Genomic DNA, 24,115 nt, shown 5'->3' on the forward strand with positions numbered 1-24,115 from the left:
GAGGTGGGTGGGGCTATAAGTTGTTGGAGGAAGTGAAAAGTGATGGCGTGATTTTTTCTCTCTCCGCTGATTATAGATAACTTAGAAATAATGTACGTGCTGTATTATTGTTAGTAGTAATTGTTATTGTATTGAAACGTATTCTCAATATCTTTTTTTTAATTTTAAACCGAGTGTGTTTATAACAGTTGAAGTCATGTTGCAGCATTTGTTTGTGCTTTTGACTTCATGTTTATTCGCAGAGGCAAAGAGAAGGAATGTGCTACTGATTATTGGTGAGTTCTTCTCATTTCTGAACGCGTTTATTGCTTCTTCTTTTTTTTTTTTTTTTTTAAGTTGTTGGTCACATACATTAGATAATAGCTGTAATTAAAGCAAGTAATTGTAGCTTCATAAATTAAATACAGAAAAGTTAGGTTTGGTGTGCATTTTATGTAGAGAAATACTGTTATATACTACATATAGATGAAACGCATTAAAGACATCAGTAAAAAATAACACAGGCTTTGAAAGTGGCCAAAAAATAACTAATATAAACTGACAAAACAGTAGGACTTTTTAAATTTACATTTATGTCACTAAACCTCTAAAGGTGTGCTGTGGCATCTGACTCCAGGATTTTTTTAAAAGCAGATTTAGATTCAGATGGAGTTACAGGACAGTGGTACACCTTTAGGAAAGTAAAAATGTTTACTTCTGACCTTTTCTTAAAGCAGAACTAAATTTGCGCTTAGCGCTCCCCCTGAAGGTTTCTTTTTGGTTATGCCACTGTCGTAAACACTCCCCACCCCCACAGCTACATACCGACCTTTGCTCTCCCAAGACAGTAGCAACCGATCACTGAAAAATCCTAATACAACAGTGATACTAAGGGTGTTTTCACACATATAGTCCCATGTGACCATGTGAACAGTATGAGGAAGAGAAACAAGTAAAATAAATGAATGATGTGGGAGTAATACGGAAGGCTGTGTGGAAATGTGTGTTTGTGTGCTGATGGATGGATGGATATTTGTGTGTGTGCTTCCTGATGGAGCGCTGGGTTGAGAGTGTGTGCGCGTGCCTGTTGCCGCGATGACAGTGCGTGTGATTGCTGTGTGCTGCTGCTGAGCTGTCACTGCATGGAGTTGCTTTGTTCCTCGGACAAAGGTCTTCTCTGCCGTTTGAGAAAAGTGAATTTGTAGACAACCGTGTGCAGCCACGGGGCTGGTCGTAATATAGCATTAGTTTGTATTGGGCTGCCGTAAAGCAGTACGTCTTGCCACCGGGTCGGAGGCAGGAAAGTTGCAAGTGCTGTTTTCTGGCCAGAGACAGCAGGGGGAGATGAAAGACCCCCCAATCACCCCATAAACACTTGTATTACCCTCACAGGGACTATGAGAAGGATTTATTGAGGTGAAAAAGTTACTTAGTTCTGCTTTAACATAATATTCTCTTAACTAGGGGTGTCAGAGTAATTTTAGTTCACAGACCAAATACGGAGCAGTTTTATCTTAAGTGGGCCACAGATTTTATGCGGGAAAAGCAGTAATTTACTATTTTTTTTTTTTTAAATGTATTTATTTATTTTTTAATTTACTAATTTCAAAGTTATTGTGCCCTAGCAAGAAAAGTACTAGTTTGTGCATCTGTAGCGGCAGATTTGAGAAGTTGTAACTGGAGAGTTGTGACTGTAAACAATAATTGACGCAAGTTTCACGTGTGTGTATTTTTTTATACACAAGATCACATCACAAGCCCTCCCATTTTGCAGCATATCGACCTTCATACTCGCTGGCCAATTTCAGCCCAGAGTTGGCCACAGACAAAGCACTGAGTAAAAATGACATGAAACATTGTATACTGCTGTAACTGAATACTGTGCTCAGTATTTTCTCATGTATAAGTAAATTATGAATTATTGCACAATATTCTATACATTTTTCTTCTTTTCATTTACAAATTCTTGTTTAATCCACTTGAAATTAAACTGTTCTTAAGCCCCTGAATTTGACTCAGCTTGAAAATATTGATGTAAAGTAGGGCTGAACGATTTTGGAAAATAATCTACGGTAATTGCGATTTTTTTTTCCTCAATATTGCGATTTAATATGCAATTATTTTTTCAAGGGCCTCTTGTCATGTATTTTTCAATGAACACAAGCAATAAATCAATCTGTTTCATAATAAACAATTTCAGATTTATTTAAACTTTAAATTAATATAAAATATACATTTTAAAGCACAGATTACAACAATAAAGCAAACAAATCTGTGGCTTTACCTCTTGAACATATCTAACTAACTTCATGTTTCATGAAACATGTGGACTGCACTTCTTAAATACTTTTTGAGCTTAACAGGACAGTACAACACAAAAAAATTAAAGACAATTGCAGCCTTTGCAATTAGAAAAATCGCGTTTTATGATATTGTGATAGTATCGCAAATGCAATTAATCGTACAGCCCTAACGTATAGCCAGCAGAATGACGTTACTCACACACTCTCCTCCTCCAGCGGATGATGCAGGTTTTGAGACGGACGTTTATAACAACTCTGTGGTTCAGACTCCTCACCTGCGCTCTCTGGCCAACCGTAGCGTCGTCTTCAGCAACGCCTTCACATCTGTCAGCAGCTGCTCACCAAGTCGCTCAGCCATTCTCACCGGCCTGCCGCAGGTAACACACACGACAGAAATCAATCAATGAGGCTGTCACTATATGATTTCAGCAACAACAAAAACTATATCCGGTTATGTCGGTGTAGTGTCCAAGTCCTTCACTTTGTTCGCTACTGGTTGCATTCAGGGATTGTTTTTATGTGTACTCAGTAATGGATTAAAGTCCAACTTTGCCTTTGATGTATTTACTGCTTTATTCCAATAATTCATCAACTCCTCCCTCATCTTTCCCTCCGTCCCTTCATCACCGAAACTGCCTGCCGTAACCCCCGTCATCAAAAAACCTGGTCTCAACCCTGACATCATGAGCAACTTCCGACCCATCTCCAACCTCCCCTTCCTGTCAAAAGTTCTGAAACGCTTTGTTGCCTCACAAATCACATCTCAACAATAATCACCTTTTTGGACAATTTCAATCTGGATTCCGAGACCAAACACAGCACTGAAACAGCCCTCCTCAAAGTCACCAACAACCTTCTTATTGATCTCACTGCTGCTTTCGACACCATCAACCACTCCATCCTACTTTCCCGCTTAAAATCCCTCCTCAATATCACTGGTGATGTCCTCACTTGGTTACAGTCCTACCTCACTAACAGAAAACAATTTATCTTCATTAACAACTGCTCCTCTTCTACTGCCCCCCTGTCCCAAGGAGTCCCCCAGGGCTCTGTGCTTGGTCCTCTCCTCTTCACCATCTACCTCCTCCCCCTCGGTCAAATAATTCCTCGTCATGGTCTCCTTTTTCACTGTTACGCCGACGACGTCAAATTATACATCTCCACCAGGTCTATCACCCATGAAACCCACTCCACACTTTCAAACTGTCTTTCTGATATCAAAACATGGCTCCAAGAAAACTTCCTGATCTTAAACAACAACAAATCAGACATAGTCCTCATTGGTCCAAACTCCCTCACCCAAACAGCCTCTGACTTTTTATGTATACACAGTGTTTGAGTCAGGATCTAGTACAGACTTTTTGTATGTTTCCTTTCAGCATCAGAATGGCATGTATGGGCTTCATCAGAGCGTCCATCACTTCAACTCCTTTGATGAAGTCCAAAGTTTGCCTCTGCTTCTGCGTCAGGCCAACGTGCACACAGGTAAATGTGAAAGTCACTGCTGAATACAGACCCTTTTTAAAAAATTAGAATATCATGGAAAAATTGTTTAATTTCCATAATTCCATTCAAAAAGTTAAACTTTCATAGATTATAGATTCAGGGCCCACAATTTAAACGATTTCACGTATTTGTTTATTTTTACATAATTTGGGCTTCCAGCTCATAAAACCCACGAAAACAGGATTTCAAAAAATTAGAATACTGTGATTTACTTCTCAGTTTTTACAGGAAAAATTGAGGAAAAGGACTGGACTGTGGTCCAAGGCCCTCTTTTCCAATATAAGTAAAGTGTGTCTTTTGTTCAGGAATCAAGGTCCAAGGGTTTGGAGGAAGTGGGTTTGATGAGCTGGAAGCCCAAATAAATAAATACTTGAAATCGTTTAAATTGTGGGCCCTGAATCTATAATCTATGAAAGTTTAACTTTTTGAATGGAATTATGGAAATTAAACAACTTTTCCATGATATTCTAATTTTTCTGGAAAGGGTCTGTACTTGTATACTTATAGTTGTGTACACTAATGTCTGTCTCATTTTGTTTCTTCTTCCTACAGGTATTATCGGTAAGAAACATGTGGGGCCTGCGTCCGTTTACCCGTTTGACTTTTCCTACACTGAGGAGAACAACTCCATCCTGCAGGTCGGCAGGAACATCACTCGCATCAGACTTCTTGTCCGCAAGTTTTTTCAAACCCATAAAGAGGAAGCGTTCGTTAGGGAGACGAAAAACAGTGACGTGTACAAGGAGGAGAGGCCCTTTTTCCTTTATGTTGCATTCCATGACACCCACCGATGTGGACACTCGCAGCCCCAGTATGGAGCTTTCTGTGAGAAGTTTGGGAATGGTGAAAGTGGGATGGGTTGGATCCCTGACTGGAAGCCACAACATTACACACCAGAACAAGTGAAGGTCTGTCGTTAAAAATCTACTATTTGTTCTTATTAATTTGCATAGAAACTCCCCAAATACTTCTTAGAAGATTATCATTATTAACTGTAACCTTTAATCAGTACATGTGGATGCATGTTTCTTTACCTTCACCTGAAAAAAATATTCAACAGTGCAGCACGACTGGCGATTTATCACAAATACTGGCTTTTGTGGTCACAACTCGGAATATGTGATTTTTTTTTACAAGTTATTTCCTTGGTTGTTAATGTAACCCAGTTGTTTCTAACCTTTGTTAGATTGTGACCCCATTTATGATATCAAGATATAATTTCTTGTGACCCAAAATGCTGTTTTTTCCTGGAATTAGTTTTTGATCATGTTTGTTAAACTGTTACAAATACAGAGTAGCCAGGATTAGTGACAAGTTTTACCAGCTTAGATATTTATTTTATTTTTTTTACTGCATTTTAAGTAAAATTAGAGCTACATTTACTGTATATTTGACAAAATAAAAGTATAGATGTATATTTGGTATATATGTTTTCATTTGAAAAATAATAATATCAATAAATTTTATTGTATTTTTTTTATTAACTTTTCAGACGACATCATTTAAACTCCATGGGACCCCACATTGTGGCCCATCCCCAGGTTGATAAACACTGTTGTAACCCATCCTGTCCCTTCAGGTTCCTCCTTTTGTGCCCGACACTCCTGCAGCTCGAGCCGACTTGGCTGCACAGTACACGACAGTCAGCAGGCTCGATCAAGGTAAGAGTTAAACTTGAATCATCCCCGTAGTAGGGCAATTAGAGTTCTCCTGTAAACACATCATTTATACAGTGTGAATACATTGCATCATTGTAGTGAGATTAAGGTTTTTTGGTCCAGTAACCTTATTTAGAATCAGAAGATGCCTCCCTTTTTAACGTTTATTTGACGCTGTCGGTCGGCTGAGAACATATTTTACATAATAATCTTTAGTAAAAGAATAAATATCCATTCAATGCCTTGTGTTTACATATAAACGTGTAATTTCATTCTCTGTTGGAGCTTACGGTGGGTTTTTTTTTTCCATTCTGCAGGTATCGGGTTGATTCTGCAGGAGCTCAGAGACGCCGGTTATGACAACGACACGCTGATCATCTACAGCTCCGACAACGGCATCCCATTCCCAAATGGAAGAACCAACCTGTATCGCTCCGGGACAGCAGAGCCCATGCTGGTGTCCTCTCCAGAGCACAGGGAGCGGTGGGGAGACACTAGTCAGGCCTACGTTAGCTTACTGGGTGAGATGTGAGGCTGAGGGGAGCAGTTATAAACACAAGTTAGATTTTTTTGCACACACTTTCACTCATAAGGGCAATTAAAAGAAGCAAAGGGCCACTGTTATTACAGTGAGGGCCACATTAATAACATTCATGTCAGGATTTAGGAAAATTCTTAACGTTAATACAGGAAAGAGCAAAGGTTTGTCTGTGTTTCTTGTCACTTTGTGTATTTTTGTTGTAATGTGTATGGCCTCATTTTGTCTTTTTTTAGTTTTTTGTGGGGTGGGAGGGTAATTTTCTGCATTTCTGGTTGTTTGGGACTCATTTTGTGTGTTTGTGTGCTAATTTGGTGTGTTTTTGTTGAAAATATATGGATTTTTGGGCTCATTTTGTGGGTTTTTTTGTTTGTTTGTTTTGATTTGTTTTAGGGTCATTTTGTGTATTTTTGGGGGTGAATTCTATGGTTTTTAAGGGGTAATTTTAGTGTATTTCAGGTTGGTTCTGGACTAATTTTGTCTGGTTTTATTGATGTGTATTTTTGGACTCATTTGTGCATTATTGTTTGTTTTTGGGATCATTTTGTGTGTTTTTGGTTGATTTGGGGCTTATTCTGTATATGTGTCTTTTGAAGTTGTGTGTTTTATCATAAGCATGCAAGTTCTCCCAGTGCCTGCGTGGGTTTTCCCTGCAGGTTGTGGGTGTCACACCGTGGGTGAGGATAACAGTTAACTCTAAGTAAATGAATTGGGTGATTGAGTGTTTGTCTTTGTGCGTGGATGACCATTATTCCACGTTCTGTCCTTTGTTGTTGGTTTGGTAAGATGTTGAACATGAATTCACAATGTTTCTCTCTCTTCCATTTTCTAATGTTTTCATGTTTTTTTTTAATGTGTTTTGTGCAGATATCACACCCAGCATTCTAGACTGGTTCTCTGTCTCCTACCCATCCTACAGCCTTCCAGGCAGTCCAACTGTTCCAGTTCACCTCACGGGTCGCTCTCTGCTGCCTGCTATGGTGGTTGAGCCCAGCAGATGGAATACCGTTTTCTCCAGCCAGTCTCTGCATGAGGTAACATCTCACAGTTCAGTCACGCATGAGCCCTTCACTGTGGAGGACACATGTTGATTCTGTAATTAGGAAACAATATCCACAGCACGTTGGAATTATTTGATAGAAAATCAAACATGAGATACTAATCCTGGTCCTCGAGAGCCACTGTCCAGCATGTTTTAGATGTTTCCCTCTTTCAACACACCTGATTCAAATGATCAACTCATCCGATAACGTCTGATAACGACCCTGATCATTGGAATCAGGTGTGTTGAAAGAGGGAAACATCTAAAACATGCTGGATAGGGGCCCTCGAGGACCAAGATTGGGCTCCCTAACTAATGTATAAAAATTCAGAGTTATGGAATGCTAATTATTACAATAAATAATAGTTGTTAGTATAATATATAATTATTATAACCTTTAATATTAGCATTGATAATATAGTGATATTGATAGTAATTATAACATTCATTACAAGATAAAGAAATAAACATAAAAAGTACAGGTGGGGCTAGATCTCACGTGACGAGATTTTGCGATAAATTAAACTTTTAAAGTTCAAAGGTATTTGCACTTAAAAAAGAAAAAAGGTGTTATTTGTTTTTTCATTTTATTTTGACGCTCGAAAAGCTCATAGATTAACTTTTAATTCAATAGTTATTTAAATTTTTTATTTATTTATTATATCATTCATTTATACAGCTAAGTCCCATTGAGGATGTGGTCTAATTTACAAGAGACTTGTTTTGGGCATAATATTAATCATTTAAAATAGCACACTTAAGAGTTACAGAAAGACAAGTAAAGTGCAGCAAAAATTGAAACGAAGTCAAGTTCTAGTAGAACAGGTTCAAATACTAAAACACAACATAACACAAATATGATAATAAATAAAAACAATGTAGATAAAGTGTAATAAAAAATCACGGGGTCTGTTTGATGCTGAGGTGGATGAGAAAGCAGTCAGTTTTATGCTTATACGTTATAAATATTTAAATAAATAACTTGAATAGCTCATTCTTATTTTATATGATGAGTATTACTTTGATTTGTATTTTTTTATTTGGTTTTTCTTACACACCGTCACTTCTCTGGCTTCAATTTCAGGTCACCATGTACTACCCTACTCGGTCTGTACACCAGGGGGCGTACCACCTCCTCCACAATCTGCACTACCTCATGCCTTTCCCAGTGGACCAGGACCTGTACGTGTCACCGACCTTCCAGGACCTTCTGAATCGCAGCAGGCTGCACGAGCCCACGCACTGGTTCAAAAGCCTCCAGCAGTATTACTACAGGGAGCGCTGGGAGCTGTTCGACAGCAGGTTCGTCCCCCAGCACCTAAAACACATCATGTGACTCATTATAATTAAACTTCAGTCCATTGAAGACTGACTCGTGCTTCATTCAAGTCCAAAGCAGGGTTTTTCAACCTTGGGCTGGGACCCCATGTGGGGTCACCTAAAATGTCTAGTAACTGTGTGACAAAGTGGGTGAGAACACAGCATTTGTCCCATTAATTTTACAACTTGTACTAATTTAGCATTGCTGAGTATTAGTTAATTCATTCATGTGTTCTTTGTTTTTTTTACCTTGCCCACCATGTGTTCCATGGACTAAAGGAGGGCGGAACCTATCATTTCCTGTATTTATACCCTAGGTGACATCTCCAGTGATGTCACTAGGTGAGACCAAGTAGGAGGGGTGGAAGGTAAAATTATGTTTGAATGATTAATTGATAAGTTATTCAAGTAAACATGGTTATAAAGAGGTATTATTTAGCACTTCAGTAGTGTTTAAGTATGACGTGTTTGTTGGGAATGACTTGTTACTTACCTGATTTTTGGGGGGAAGTACTTGGAGCTTCCTGCGCTGATGGACTCGTGTTAATAGGAGTCTATTTAAGCAGTTGGTCTGTGACTGTTGGGGAGAATGGACGTCAGTGTAGCTTTGATGGCAAACAATGGTTAACACTAGTCCACATGCTACATGATACATTGCATGTGAAACTTGGAGTCACCTTTAAATAAACACCTTTTTTATATCTGGGTCAAGTCATTCCGAGCCGCTTCAGTCTCACTTCCTAACAAACTGATAAATACATTTAAAAAATTACAAATTATAAACACATTTTTGTGAAATGTTTTAAACTATTATTTTTCAAATTAAGACACCCAATCTTAAACAACTGTATTCTATACTTTCACTTTGTCAAATGTTTATCTTGTTCAAATAAAATGCATTAAAGAATATTTGAGTTGGCGTTCAGATACAGTATTTGTCACGAATCCTGGGTACTCTGTATTTGTAGAGCAGTATAACAAAGTAATTCTAAAATTCTAATACAAAAAATGATAAATTCTGGGAGTCAAAATAATGTCTATGGTCACCAGAAATTCTTCAAAATGGGGTCAGGATCCAAAAAAGGATGGGAACCTCTGATCTACAGACTCCAATTAACCTAACATACTGCACATGTTTTTGGATGATTTTTAAAAAGTCGCTGAGAACAGCTATGCAAGCATGGGGAGAACATGCAAACTCCACAGAAAAAGCACCCATATGTCCCTGAGGCTTAAACCCAGGACATGCAGACGTGCTAACATACAACTGCACCATGCTGCTGAATTTTAAATCGGAAAAGTACATTTATTTATTAATTTTTTTTCCAAGCTTGAAATGTAATTATATTAGAGGAATAGTAATCATATTTTCCAACCACAGGCAGGACCCACTGGAGACAACGAACCTGGCGTCTGACCCGTCCTACAGAGCCGTGCTGGACAGCCTGAGGCAGCAGCTGCAGAAGTGGCAGTGGGAGACGGGCGACCCCTGGGTCTGCGGACCAGACTATGTCCTGGAGGACAAACTAGAGCCACACTGCAGACCGCTCTACAATGGACTCTAATGATGCTTTCACTCATCCTGATTGACATGATGCCGGCCCTCAGAGACCAGTTACCTTCTAAGAGACATGACATTTGTATTTATTTAATTTTTTTACATCCATGCTGCTGATAATGCTCAGAAACAAACTTAATTTAAGTTGGTTTTATTTTTTTCAACATTCTTTTAATTGTATTACTTCGAGTCCTTTGTGAATATATATAATTTCATCACTGAGGTCAGTGAGCTTTCATATCAGTTTCTATAGTTTTTTTTAAAAAAAACATGTTTTGTTCCTCCAGACGCTCATGCTGCGCTTCAATGAGAGACAGCAACTTTACTACACACAGCCTGTTTTTGTTGTTATTTACTGCACACAAACTGATCACCTGATTACTGATGCAAACTGAAGTTTAGGAGTTGTGAAGCAGGCACCTCATCTTCATAAGGGTTTGTATTCATGCTAAAAATGTCCTATAATAGTCAAAGTGGAGAGATCGCAAATAAAGTAACTACCGTGTTTTTATGTATGCCTGAGGGATGAGTAAATGTCTGTCTTATTTATTATTATCTTAAGAAATGACAGAAAACTGTCAGAAAAAAGGGAAACACAATGAATCCAGGAGGCTGCAATTACACCTGGGGTTGACAATATCTAAAGAAAAACAACAATAACTCAAAATGAATTGTGAAAAAAAGTCCTAAAAAATGACTACTGGAACACAACATCATTGTGAGACAAAATGAGCAGGTGATAAGCTGCACAACAGGACAAAAGCACCAGAAAAGACATGGCATGATCACCTCTAATACAAAATAAATAAAACCACATTCTAATATGGCAACTTTAATCTGACTACATTAGAAAAACAAACTGAAAGGATGCACAAAACGTGCAAGAGGGAACAGTGAGTGACAAAAAGGCTTTAAAAGAGATAAATGGCATAAAGTGACTGGGGAAAGGATTAAAATGATTACTCACACATAAGTAATATCAAATAAAAATGTAAACACAAAGTTAAAACAGGATCAAATAAAAAAAAGTGACACATAATGAAAAAAAAAAGGATTTTCAAGTAATAAAATTGACCATAAACTGATCAAACCTGAATCAAAACACGTAAAAATGCTCAGGAAATGTTAATGAAGCGCCATTAATTGACGAAACAGGGAAGTAATGAAGACAAGTAAACAAAAGACACTCAGAATAGACAAATAAACGCATAAATATTAACACTATAAAGCATCAAAGTTGAATTGAATTATAACAGAAAGAGCAGAATGTAAAAAAATGAAGAATAAGATACTAAACTTAATACATTTCATTATAAATAAAAGACAACAGAGGGGTCCTAGAGGAGGCTGTCCTGCAGCTAATCATGCTCTTTTAGAAAACAACGGTTGCACATTAATCAATTAATCCATTTTTATTTTTAAATAAATAAATTGTAATGTATTTTGTTCAGTTGGTGCAACACAAACACTGCTGTTCCTTAAAGCCTGAGAACGTCCTGATGTTTTAATAACCTGCCAATTTCTTTCTGCTGATGGAAATCTATTTCCCTGTGACCCTGGGAGCGCGTCACAGACACACACACACACACACACACACACACACACACACACACACACACACACACACACACACACACACACACGCGCACACACACACACACACACACACACACACACACACACACACCCCTCTGTGGATTCATCACACCATCTAAAACTGATCAACAAAGATCATTGACCGCCCACCTCAGCTCTGATTTGACGAACGAGTCACGATCCACGTGCCTGTGATCCATAAAAGCAGCGGAAAGTTTCCAGAAGAACAAACTCTCCTCTCTGTCCACCAGGTAACGCACGCACTGCGTCTCCGTCCTGCGTAAAATAAAGAAGTCCCCCCCGTTCCAAACATGGAGAGGTCGATCAGGCTGGCCGTGATGTTCGTTGGCGTCTCTTTGCTCATCTCATGCCATCCAGTCGAAGCCTGGTACAAACAGTCAACTGGTCCCAGTTACTACTCGGTGGGGCGAGCCTCCGGTTTGCTGTCCGGGATCAGAAGGTCACCGTATGTCCGGAGGTCTGACACCGAGGAAACGCTGATGGACAGCGGGGAGACAGTGGGTAACAACGTGATCCAAGACACCACCCGGCAGATCTCCATCCAGAAGAACATGGTGAGTTCATTCACCCTGCGTGGACAGGCTTTCCACTGAGAGTCGTGCGTAAAAGTTATTTTCAGCACCATATGAACCTCAGATAAATTAAACCCATATATTAAGATTTGTTAGATATTAATTCAAGTTTACTTAAATATATTTTGACTCCCTGTTGAGTCTAAACAGACTAAATAAAGCACAGACATTGTGCGTAAAGGACGGTGCTAAAAACACGTGCGCCCTACTAAAATTGCTTCCTCTTTTATTTTGTCTTAGATTTGTTCCTAAATTAATGTACATAATATCACTTTGGTTTAGACTTCTAACATTAAACCAACACTAAACACGTCGTTTATTGACCAACGCGTGCGTAAAAACGCACGGACAGTGCGCCATACTGTTCAAATCATGACAGCTGCATAAAAATGGCCCATAAATATTTACTCCAAGTAAACAATTTGAAACTTACTATAAAATATGAGTTGTGGAAATATTTTAAAAACAATAACTTATCCAAAACTTCATGCGTAAAAGCGCACAAACTCTTGCATAGTAATTTTTCCGACAATAATTTATTTCATTCAGTCACAGAAGAAAAAAACAAAACCTTATAAAAGAGGAATGACAACAGCTTTTTTTTTTGTTGTGCGCTGCAGGCAATCTGCGTGAAAGATATTTCCCCAAACCTGAGGAGCTGCGAGCTGCTTCGGGACGGGACGGGAACCTTCCAGTGCAAAGCCGACGTCTTCCTCACCCTGGACTCTCTGGACTGCCTGTCTGCGTAAAGTCCCGATCCACAGACTCCACGCCAGGCGCAAAGGAACGGACCGGATTGTGCGTGTGTGTGGGGGAGGATTCGTTTATATTCAACGATGGATCGCTGCGGACTCCGAATGTGTCATTTAATTTGAAACAGCCACACCAGACGTTGTTTAGTTATTTTTATTTGATTGAGTATAAAGATAATAAAAAGAAGAAAAAAAAAAAACCCCATGTGCGACATGTCACCTGAAGCCATGTTATCTCCAGTTGTTATAATGTAGCCATCTCTGCGTTGATGAAATGTATTAAATGTCTGAATGGGTGCAACTGCAGAGCAGATATCCTGGAGAGCTTTCATTTATTTTATCTATTAAAAAAATGGACAAACACTGCTCTTGTTGTCCACGTTTGTATTTATATCCTCAAATAGAGGCAGAAAAAACATCAACTATATATTTTTTTTATAGTTAACATTTGTTTTGGTGCAGCACAAAAGTTGATCCCGATCTAGACATTTGTAAAACCTGAATTAATTTAAAAAGCATGCATGTGTCTGTGACATACGGAAGCGGATTAGGGCAAATTTTTTTGATGGAGAAAATAAGAAATGTCGAGATTCAAGTGCAAATTAAAGAGAACATTTCAAAAATAAATTCAAAAATATAATATTGCGATGAAAGTCGAAGGTTTGCTATTAAAGTCAAATCTACGGAAGCAGACTATGGCCAATTTTGAGTTCAATTTCGACTCAATTTCGATTTAATCTAGACATTTTTGACTTTATCCATGTGGTGAATTGGCCCTCGTCAGTTTCTGTAGATTTGACGTTATTAGCAAACCTTCAAGTTTTATCACAATATTGTTCATTTTGGATATTTTAAATTTGAATGTTGTCGTTTCGACTTTAATCTCAACATTATATTTCAACTTTATTCTCGAAATTTCAAATTTTATCCGCGACTGGCCTAAAATGATTTTCTCCCTTAAAACTGGCCCTGATCCACTACCGTAGGGACACCACTCAGAGAGAACATGCAAACTGAGGAGCTCTGGCTAAAGTGCCGCTAACCTATACACCACCAAACTAACCGTGTCATGAAAGAAGAGGAAAATTGACAAACAGAAACATTTCAACCATGAAGTACACACAAGCATTTTATCATACAGGACCTTTTTAATGTCCAATCATATGAGCTGGTGGAGTTAGAGGAGGAGCATAAGAAACTCCCAGAAGAGTCTCCACAATAGCTCAATATAATGGGGTCTGACATCCGTGTGTGTGTGTGTGTCAGTGAAACAACAGTCATGAGATCTTCCAAAAGAGTTACAATCACAGTGTTAAAAAAATAAAAATAAAAAATTCTCTCCGTGTGTTCAAAGTCAGCTCAGGTCGTCAAACTCAATGATTCACAGTGATTGGTCTCATTTGGAAGGGGTGACGCACGGGATCGGCCAGCAGTGATGGATGAGGGGAAAGCACGCAGTGGTACACGAGTGAACGCTACATAGGAGAAGTTAACGAACAAACAGTAAATCCTCACGCCCCCACTCCGTCCCCCAACACACGCACACAAACACGCACACAAACAAAGGGACATCAGTCTTCATAAAAGCTACGTCAGTGTCTATAATTGGATTTTTATACAATAGTACAACATATCTATTTCCATTTGTTTGAGCACAACAAACTAAGTCGACAGCTTACTTTAACTAAACTTGGATGCAAACAAAAGTCGCACACGATGAGGTGGTCATTGCAGTTCACGTCATCAGACACCAGATAGTCCAGTCCAGCCGCTGGAAAGACGTAAGAAAGTTAAAAGAAAGAAGAAAAAAGAAGAAGAGCAAAACTCAGTAATGTTGACTTTTAAATAACTGTAATTAAAATGTGCTTTTGTGGACTGTGGTTTGAATGTGCTTAATAAACTATTTTTCAAAGAATGGTCCTCCTTCCAAACCCCTCCTTAATATTTAAGGCTTGAACCTATAAAAGCCAGTTATTTAGAGGTCAGCGTGTTGTGATTGTACAGGCACTGGTTCTGTCAGAAATGCCTTGAATTGAAGTAGAGGAGGTCACAGCAGCGACACCGCCTCCAGGTTCTCCTTGATTATCATGTCCATGACCACCTGGAAGACGACCTGGATGTTGGAGGTGTCCGTTGCCGTGGTGAAGTGTTGGTAGATGAGCTTGCTGGGCGTGGCGTTGAGCGAGACAAAAGAGGTGGCGATGAAGCGAGCGGCTGAATCCACATCGCAGTCGGCACCTGAAGGAGAGAAGAAGAGGGAGGAAATCAGGGTTCCTGGGAATCTATGTGCGTGTGGAGCAAAGAAAATGCTAACGTTATAGCGACGCCCTAAAGCAATGGTTTTCAACCTTTTCAGCCCACAACCCCAAAAATAAAGGTGCCAGAGACCGGGGACCCCCACTGTACATGAAGGTGGTTGAACACAGACATTAAAGAACGGTCATGTGGAGACAGGGCCATCTATGAGGGGGATTAAAGGGGAGAGCTTTTTGGGGTCCATCCATAAAGTCAGCAAAATGATGGTCCAACGTTCTATGAATTTGTGATAAACACATTTATTTATTTGAATAATATCCACTGTTATCCACTCAAAGCGCTTTAGATTGATGTGCATTATTCTATCACTTCTCACACATGGGTGGTAAGCTACTATTGTAGCCACAGCTGCCCTGGGGCAGGCTGACAGAAGCGAGGCTGCCATAGTGCACCATCTGCCCCTCTGACCACCACCAATACTCACTCACACACCACACTCATACAAGGCAATGTGGGTAAAGTGCCATGGATACAATGACAATGACTTGATTAGAACGGGATTCAAACCCCCAACTCTTCGGTTAAAGGACGACTTACTTTACCACTGATCCACGTCGTCGTCTTAATGATGTAAATTCTTGCTTTATTCAGAAATAAAAAGGGTTAAAAGTGACCAAAAATGGGATTTTAAAAACCAGAGAAATTGGTACTCAAGATTCTTCCTTTCGCTAACGTGGGTTCAAATCCCACTTTTGACATATACATTTTTCATTTTAACATATTTAACACAGCAATTTCCACCTTTAAAAATACATATCCAACAAAAATAAACAATTTAGAGTATTTTCTGGGTTAGGGTTAGAGAAAGGGTTAAAATAAAAGGGTTAGCGGGATAGCTAAAAATAAATACGAGCTAAAATACAACTGACGGAACTTTAAGTCACGTAGTGCACCTATCACGTGACCTAAACTGGCCAATGAGGGGAGCTGCATATCCACTGAGTGACAGTTTATGGATACACTTAACGTATCCATAGCCACAGCCTAAAAGTAACAATAATAGGTCAACATACGCGATATTAGGTAGGAAAAGTGGTTGAAGGCATTATAAGTGCCTAAAAATAGCAGAAAACACATTTTGATTTGATGGAAAAGTGGAAGAAATGAGTAATGTAGCAAAAATGTATTAAAAGGAACACAAATATGGGAAGGAAAAGGGATGAAAATATGGCAAGTTTGATGTAGTTGCAGAAAAAGGGTAAAAATAAGCAAAAAATAGGCTCAAGTTGTTCTCCCGGTTCCAAATAGCGTCCTGACCCCAAGGTTGAGAACCCCTGCCATAAAGCATGGATAGGAAGCCTTAACTTTCCATGATGTAATTATTTATAATCAATTTCAATACTTCTGTTTTTCCAGTTTACTGTTAAATGAATCTATTGGGTTCAGAATGAGAAGCAGTTTCAAATGAGGTAACAGCATTTCTCAGTCCCATCCACTTCTGAACATGAACTAACTGAAATGAGACCAGACAGTGTCTTCGTGTCAGAGCCGAGGCCTGAGATCTGGGCCTCAGCTTGTTACACATCGTCACAGAATAAAAGGAACAGTTAATCAGAGTGAAATAGACGGTTTGTTTTACTGGCTGACCTCAATCCAGACTCTGGTAACATTTCTATTAACATTAGCATGAACACAGCCATCATGGGGGCCAACCATGGAGAAATGCTCTGTTAAAGCTCTAAACTGTTGGAGAACCACAGCCATAGCCAAAAAGGAAAACATAATGTAAAACCTTCCAATGCAGTATATACAAATACATTACAATATATAAAATGTCAAAATTCAGAAATCCATGCAAATTAGATACCTGTAAAATCAGCTTGGATTCACAAACGACATCACTGAACTAACGCTTTAAAAAAGAACATGTGATTCAAATCGGGCTGTGTTAAAAATGTCATACTAACGTACTACTCATACTAAGTCTGACGTCAAAATGAGTATGTAATGCGTTCACATTAGTTAGTACGGAAATACTGAGTATGCGACAAATACCCGATGGATTTACTATATGGGGAAATTTCCCAAGTATGCACGGTGGGCACACTAGTCATACTCAACCGTACCATGATGCATTGCGAGCGGACATGCGCACTACCGAAAAATTAATATTTGCTAAAAACAAAATTATTTTTGTTTATTTTTTTTTCAAAGTGAACGGACACGTTTTGTTTATTGGATTATGTTAGGGTTATATTCTCAGTACGAAGGTAAACTCAGTACGTGACACTAAAAATCAAACATCCCCTTTTCAAAACAAAAGCATCTCTTCTTGACTTCCTTTTAGTTTTTTTTGTAAATAGGGCTCTTGTTTTGAAGTTCACCAGAAATGTAGTCAGTAGCACAATGGCGGGTGCCCGAAAATCTCCAAAATGTCGGCATGAAATGTGTTTCTGTGAGTTTTATGGATCAAATGAGCACATGTTGATATCCTACTTGGTCACTTTCTCACCTAAAATGTTTTCAGAACTTTCAAAGATGATGAAAATGAGATATTTAGCCTCAGCGTGCTTCAGGTTTTTGTCGTTCAATGCATCTTGGGAAACTTGGAAGTATACTTCAATGGGAACGGTCATTATTCTAATCATACTTATAGTATATAGTAGACAGTATATACTCATTGAGATTGTTGTGCATTTCAAACAGTCTTGATTTCATTTTCAGCCCAATTTATTTGAGACACGATACACCACACACTGCACACACCCGCCTTAGATGCTACCTACTGCCACCTACTGACATGGAGGACTCTTACCGCAGTCTTACCTTTAAACTGTGGCAAATAAAAGCGCAGATGTCGCCCGGAGTGCAAAATCTTGTCTTGAAAAAGGTCGATTTTGTTCATGAATAAAATCTGCAAGAAAAACAAAACAAAAACAATAATCTGTGAGCGCACGAAGTCCAGGTCAAAGGTGGAGTCTCTACCGAGAGAAGGAACTCAATACGCAATCACACAAAAAGGAAAACATGTTGATTACATTCCGTGATGCACATCTGCAGCGCTGCAATAACTGCCACATCCATAAAACTAATAACGAACACATTTATGATCAATTATACATTTTCACCTAAAATGCACTAATCAATAACTGTGCTGGAAGATCAATAAGCGTGTTGCACGCATCAGTGCACAGTCAATCCTTCATGAAGTCTCCAGTGACGAAGCTTTCATAAACCTTTGTTAACTCAATCTAAATCAGGTCAGTGGCGTCGCAAACGTTGGACTCGACCAATAAAGACAACGAGCGAGTTGCCTTCACGTACACACGCACCTTTAATAAAGTCGGAGCTCAGGTGGAGCTGGTTTTCAACATAAAGGACGAACAGAGACACATCTTTGTGTTTAATCATCACAGCCTCAGCTGAGAGTTAATCGAGGTGGAGGTCACAAATTTTCCTCCCACAGAGGGAGAAAAAAGAAGGTAACATTAAACACTTGTTTAATGAGCCTGTTAGCAATGTTAATGCTCAGTCCCACACACAACCCTGCGCATTAACCCGTCACACACACATTTAATCATCCATTTGGCTCTAATGGAGCCTAAAATACATTCATAATGTATTCAGAGAAACTCAGCATATTAAGATGTCCTAAAGTTTCCTCTCCGTCAGTTATTTTTAATGACATAAAGCTACAAAGAATGACTGGACCATTAAACGGTTATTGTAAAGACACGACGGGATGGGTAAAGTTCATATTCTGTAAACAAGGGGTTCTCAACCTTGGGGTCAGGACCCCATTTGGGGTTGCGAGACACAGAGGGGGGTCGCAAGATGCCATCAAGAAACTAGGACTATTTTTTTTTAACAATTTGAGCCCATTTTTGCTTATTTTCACCATTTATCTGCAACTAAACATTTTTTTTTTTTTACAATTTTTTTGCTACACTACTCCCATTTCTGCCACTTTTTAAAATCAAATTTCAAGGGCTTTTCAGCACATTTTTTCAAAACTCAAGATGTTTTCTATACTAATAAAGCCCTTTCCACCTAATGTCACATATGTTGACCCAGTATTGTCACTTTTAACCTCTTTTCACCATATTTCATGCATGAAATATCGTGAAAAGAGGTTAAAAGTGACAATAATAAGCAAGCTCATGATTTGCCAGTTTAAACAAATTGTTCCTACTTTTCTAACTACGTTACCCTAACCACCTCCCCATCATTTCTGCCACTTTCAAGCCAATATTGACACTTTCAACCCTTTTTACCACTTTTTCTGTCCGTTTTTGGCCACTGTGAATTTCATTTTTTTTTATAAATGCAGTTTCACCACATTTTTCATCATTTTTGATCATTTTCAACCCATTTTTCTTCTGAATAAAAGAAGGATTTACATCTTTAGGATGACTATATTTTATGGCGCAAATAATAATAAACTTCCTGGATAACAATTGATATTATTCAGTTAAATACATAAATGTGGTTATCACAGATTCCTATAAAAATGGACCATGATTTTGCTGACTTTATGTTCTTCAATGTTGGTCTCTGGCACCTTTATTTTGGGGGCCACTGGCTGAAAAGGTTGAGAACCACTGCTGTATAAACAACCTTGAAAAAAACTCAGACTTTAATCCCTAAATGTTAAGGACAACTGATTGCAGTATTTCCTCAAATTATGAACCATAACGGAAAAACTGAAATAATAGATGACTCATTCACTGACTTTATGATGTTACAGTATATATAGTAAGTTGCTGCACTTTAGGAGCCTCCTTCACATGCAGGTCCAGCCTTGACCTGATGGTTTTCTAATGTTATTCTGTCACATTGTTTCTTTATTCTTTACTTCTGTGTCAGTAAAGCTTAACTATCAGAATCAGAATTCCTTTATTAATCCCAGGGGAAAATGCTTATGTTACAGCCACAGAAAAGGAAAAAAAAAAAAAATCACAAATAAAAGAATAAAAACGTTAACAAAGACGAAAAAAAGAATAAACAATAAATAAGTTTTTTCAGAGAAAAGATCAACGTTTCCTGTGTTTAAAACAATGCTAATATTAGCCGTTGACCTGTGTGTCGACACGCAGTGAGCTGGTGTTTTATGCAGGCTTCAAATTCCATTTAAGCGGAATAAATCCCACAAGACAATTACATGCTCATTGTAACGAGATCAGTTACTGGAAACCAGGATGGAAAACGGCTCGTCCAAAGCTCGTCCTAATTACAAGCTGAGTGACAGAGCGACAAAGGACGGATGCTGCGATGTGTGGATGGAAACAGCATTAATCAAACACATTATAGTGTTATTCTTGTACGATGGTGCCGTGGGGAACAAACAGAGATCAGCAACAGATATTTAACTCCAATCGTCTACGATCCCCCAGTGAGAGGAGAATGAGTCCCGAGCGGCTCAAACATTTGGTGTCATGAGGTTTAAAAACAAAAAGTTTTATTGTAACAGAAAAGCAAATTTAAACTTTGTTTTCCATGTGTGAAGCACTCTGTGGGAAAAAAAAGCTGCTGCTTTTCAGCGAATAGGCCGTTAAGCTTAGAGTGTGGGTTTACTACAGTAAAAAATGTGTATTTTACGTTGAAGGTGGGACTGTGTGTCTGTATGTGTCTGATGGACTTAAGGGTTGGTCGATATGGACCAAAACTCTTAAATCTGTATTTTTTCTCAAAATGAAGATACTTATTTTTTAATCTTATCAGAAAGAAAATTCTGGGTTAAATTTGATGATGAAAAATGCCAGACATTTATTATATGGTACATTTATTACAAAACAGCAGCACAATATGTGCTACTTTTGTCTTTTGCTCCTGTAAGGCAGTGTTTCCCAACCAGGGGTACGCATACCCCTAGGGGTACGTGAGCACATTGCATGGGGTACATGGAGAAATAAAGAATTTATTTCCAAGATAATAAAAAATATTAAATGCCTGTATAAGGGGACACAGTCAAAGACACAGACAGGTTGATTATTGGTTTTGTATATATTTATTCATATTACTTATTATTTTTATTTCTTCTTATTTTTTTTCCTATTTTAACTATTATTTTTCTTTAATAACAATATAATCACAATATGTTAGTATTAATAATACAGTATTAATAATACAAATGCTTACCATAATATAATTTCTAATATTTATCATTTTTATTGCCTTGAAGGCAACATCATTATATAAACATGAAATAAATGCTTAATCAAACAAAATGTGCAACGCATTTTGTAAATAATAAATTTGTGTACATGCACCTGAGGTAGAACTAACAAGTCTGACATTAAATGAACAGCAGGGTATGAAATTAGGAAAATATTATGGGAGCAATTTTTGCATTTATTTCCTTATTTATATGGAAAATTATTTTCTGAAGAAAAAAAAGGCACATGAAAACCAAAAATAACTACTTTTCACTGTTTAATATAAACCACTGCTTTCTTTATTTTATGTCTGATAATAAGTTACATAAAGTTATGGTTGATAAATATCTCACTGATTTCCTCTAATTAAACTAGATCAGACTTGATGATTTAATTGTGAATTACTGAGAGCAGTACTAACAGGACATGTTGGTGTAATCATCACAATAGTTACATTACCGTCTCATGAGGCCAGCTTTGTCTGTCTTATTTTACACGACGTGTGACATGTTGGCTTTTAGCCTCTATACAAGTTTTAAACCTTACCATGAGCAAATCAGTGGCCCTTTACTGTAATTTGTATTGTATTGTATGCACTGTATGTATTGTGAAGCACTTTGTGACTCCTGTCTGTAAAAGGTGCTATATAAATAAATATTACTTACTTACCTTTGTGGTTTGCTTCTATTCATTTTCAGTTCACATTAAAGTAAATTATCATGGTACTCACGCGTCACTCTTTTCTATTTCTTCACGAAACAACCTGAGGTGCTGAGCACCAGACTAAAAAAGTTACGTGCACCCCTGGTTATGGTAATCCAGCTCTTTTTATTATTATTATTATTGAATATATCTCTCATTCATTTCTTTGCAAGCCTGTTCATAGATGGTGTTGGCTGTTGTGCCACTTTGAAATAAATCCATAACTTTTCTGTCCATAAAGTTTTCTTAAAACAAACGCCTCATATCGAACTGTATGTTTATTAAAGTAACAGGAATGTTTCCTCGCTGTGATGGTGCCCATTGGAATTTAACCGTCACTGAGTGAGATTTGTGTAAAACTTGAGAAGGAAACAATTCAAAAGAAAACATTGCGTTAATGTATTTAAGTCTGGAGGTGTTGAACATTCCTCACCATAGATGTGCTGCGAAAAAAGACGTTATTGCAGATGGAGGAAAAAAGCCTCTTGCTCTCCTGAAGGCGATTCTGCAGGGAAACGTAAAAACGACATTAGGAGCTCAGAGGAGTTATGGAGGCTGAGGAATGACATGGATCGGTTTTCCTCACCATTGCAGGATCCTCCATCAACGTCATGTCATATCCACTGAGCGACACCACAAACAGAACGGCCCGAACATCCTCAAAACAGCCAATCCACTTCCTGCGCTCAGTTCTCTGACCTCCAACATCATACATCCTGAAGAAGAGCAAACAAAGATGGGAGGACAAAGAAGAAAGAGAGATATTTTAAATTCAGGATGAGAAACCAAACATAAGAGATCGTCTCTAACAGTAAGAAATAATGATAATTTACTGCTTATTCTTTTCCAGACCCTATAAAACTATAAATATAGGGATGTCCCGATACAACTTTCCCACTTCCGATACGATACCGATATTGCGACCTTGAGTATTGTCCAATACCAATATCAATCTGATACGATATATGCACTAATACTTGTTTTGTAGTGTGGAATGTTAGAAAAGCCTTGATCAAGTGATGTGACTCAAACAGAGAACAATAGTCAGCAACAGTAGGTATGAGATAAACTGACCCACTTATTAACTAATTGGTTACATATATTTTAGCCTTCAACATAATATCTACAGTATTCTACAATTGAATAAATATATATCGGTGATTTTAGATGCAGTCCAATAAAATCCGATATTCGTTTTCTGGCTGATATCGGACCGATATCCAATATCAGTTTTAATATAATTTAATATGATAAAAATGTAACATGAAATAAATAATATTAATTTATTAATATTTTAATATATATATATATTTATATATATAAATATATTTACATTCAATTTATATATATATTATATTTAATTCAAATGAATTTATATATATATAAATATATACATTTTATATATTTATTAATAATAATAAATAATTAAAAAATAAAAATTTAATATGATTTTTATTTTTAGTATGATTTATGGAAAACAAACGCCAAGATTCTTACCCACAGGTTTGATGATGTTGAAGAGTGAACCGGCTAATGTAGGGGAGTGTTTTGTACTGTGACAAGAAGATATTCTGTTTTTTTTTTTATATATATATATATATATATATTCAGCTGTAAAAAAAATTTGGACATTGAGTTTTTAACTTCAGTGATACAGTCAATTAGTGAACTCAGCATACCAGGTTGACAGGGCTTAAAAGACAGATACCACTGCATATCATCAGCATAAACATGAAAGGAAACACCATTTCTCTGGATTTTGTGCCCCAGGGGAAGCATATATAAAGGGAAAAAAAAAGGGTCCTAAGATCGACCCCTGAGGCACACCAAAGTTATATAATAAAAGAAAATTATGACCAACTGGAGTGAATAACACTTGTCGTCTATTTATTATCGTCTCATTGTTCCAAACTCCTTGTCATTTATTAGAGAGGTTGTATAAGCACTATTAGATTGATCAATAAAGGAAATGTTATTTTATTAGGATTTATTTAGAAATGACAGAAACAAACTTAAATATCTATCGTGTTTAAAAAAAAAAAAACAAGGCTGAACCTGAGTCGAAAAAAGATGAATCTAAGCTGAGAAACTTTCATTCTTCTAATGTCAACATTCGAAACTGAGAGTTAATAAAGTAATGCAGGTGAGGGGTCAAAT

At 37.7% G+C, this 24,115-nt stretch overlaps 3 protein-coding genes across 4 annotated transcripts in view; 2 read left to right on the forward strand and 1 right to left on the reverse strand.

Moving 5' to 3' along the window:
* The first annotated feature begins 13 nt into the window (after window positions 1-13).
* Window positions 14-10,413, forward strand: sgsh (N-sulfoglucosamine sulfohydrolase (sulfamidase)). Of its 2 annotated transcripts, XM_028453491.1 has the most exons (10): window positions 14-92; window positions 243-275; window positions 2,499-2,659; window positions 3,662-3,767; window positions 4,341-4,696; window positions 5,368-5,449; window positions 5,764-5,967; window positions 6,852-7,018; window positions 8,111-8,328; window positions 9,728-10,412. In XM_028453491.1, exons 4-10 carry the CDS (start codon window positions 3,674-3,676, stop codon window positions 9,909-9,911), a joined length of 1,305 nt encoding a protein of 434 aa, XP_028309292.1. In that variant the 5' UTR covers window positions 14-92; window positions 243-275; window positions 2,499-2,659; window positions 3,662-3,673; the 3' UTR covers window positions 9,912-10,412. The 2 variants fall into 2 exon arrangements, with proteins under 2 accessions (XP_028309292.1, XP_028309284.1); XM_028453483.1 differs by having other exon boundaries at window positions 16-275; window positions 9,728-10,413.
* Window positions 10,414-11,720: 1,307 nt separating this feature from the next.
* On the forward strand, window positions 11,721-13,045 carry npb (neuropeptide B). The gene is made up of 2 exons (XM_028454770.1): window positions 11,721-12,075; window positions 12,714-13,045. The coding sequence occupies exons 1-2, from the start codon at window positions 11,812-11,814 to the stop codon at window positions 12,840-12,842; spliced, it is 393 nt and encodes a 130-aa protein (XP_028310571.1). The 5' UTR covers window positions 11,721-11,811; the 3' UTR covers window positions 12,843-13,045.
* A 666-nt stretch (window positions 13,046-13,711) lies between these two features.
* The window catches only part of gnav1 (guanine nucleotide binding protein (G protein) alpha v1), a 40,497-nt gene continuing 30,093 nt past the window's right edge, over window positions 13,712-24,115 (reverse strand). The window contains exons 6-9 of the mRNA XM_028452620.1: window positions 22,545-22,674; window positions 22,392-22,463; window positions 17,928-18,015; window positions 13,712-15,083 (exon numbers count right to left, since the gene is read on the reverse strand). Coding sequence (XP_028308421.1) covers window positions 14,893-15,083; window positions 17,928-18,015; window positions 22,392-22,463; window positions 22,545-22,674 — 481 coding nt within the window. The 3' untranslated portion in view covers window positions 13,712-14,892. The remainder of the gene's footprint in view (window positions 15,084-17,927; window positions 18,016-22,391; window positions 22,464-22,544; window positions 22,675-24,115) is intronic.

Source organism: Gouania willdenowi, chromosome 1, assembly GCF_900634775.1.
Source record: "Gouania willdenowi chromosome 1, fGouWil2.1, whole genome shotgun sequence".
Lineage (NCBI taxonomy): Eukaryota > Metazoa > Chordata > Actinopteri > Blenniiformes > Gobiesocidae > Gouania > Gouania willdenowi.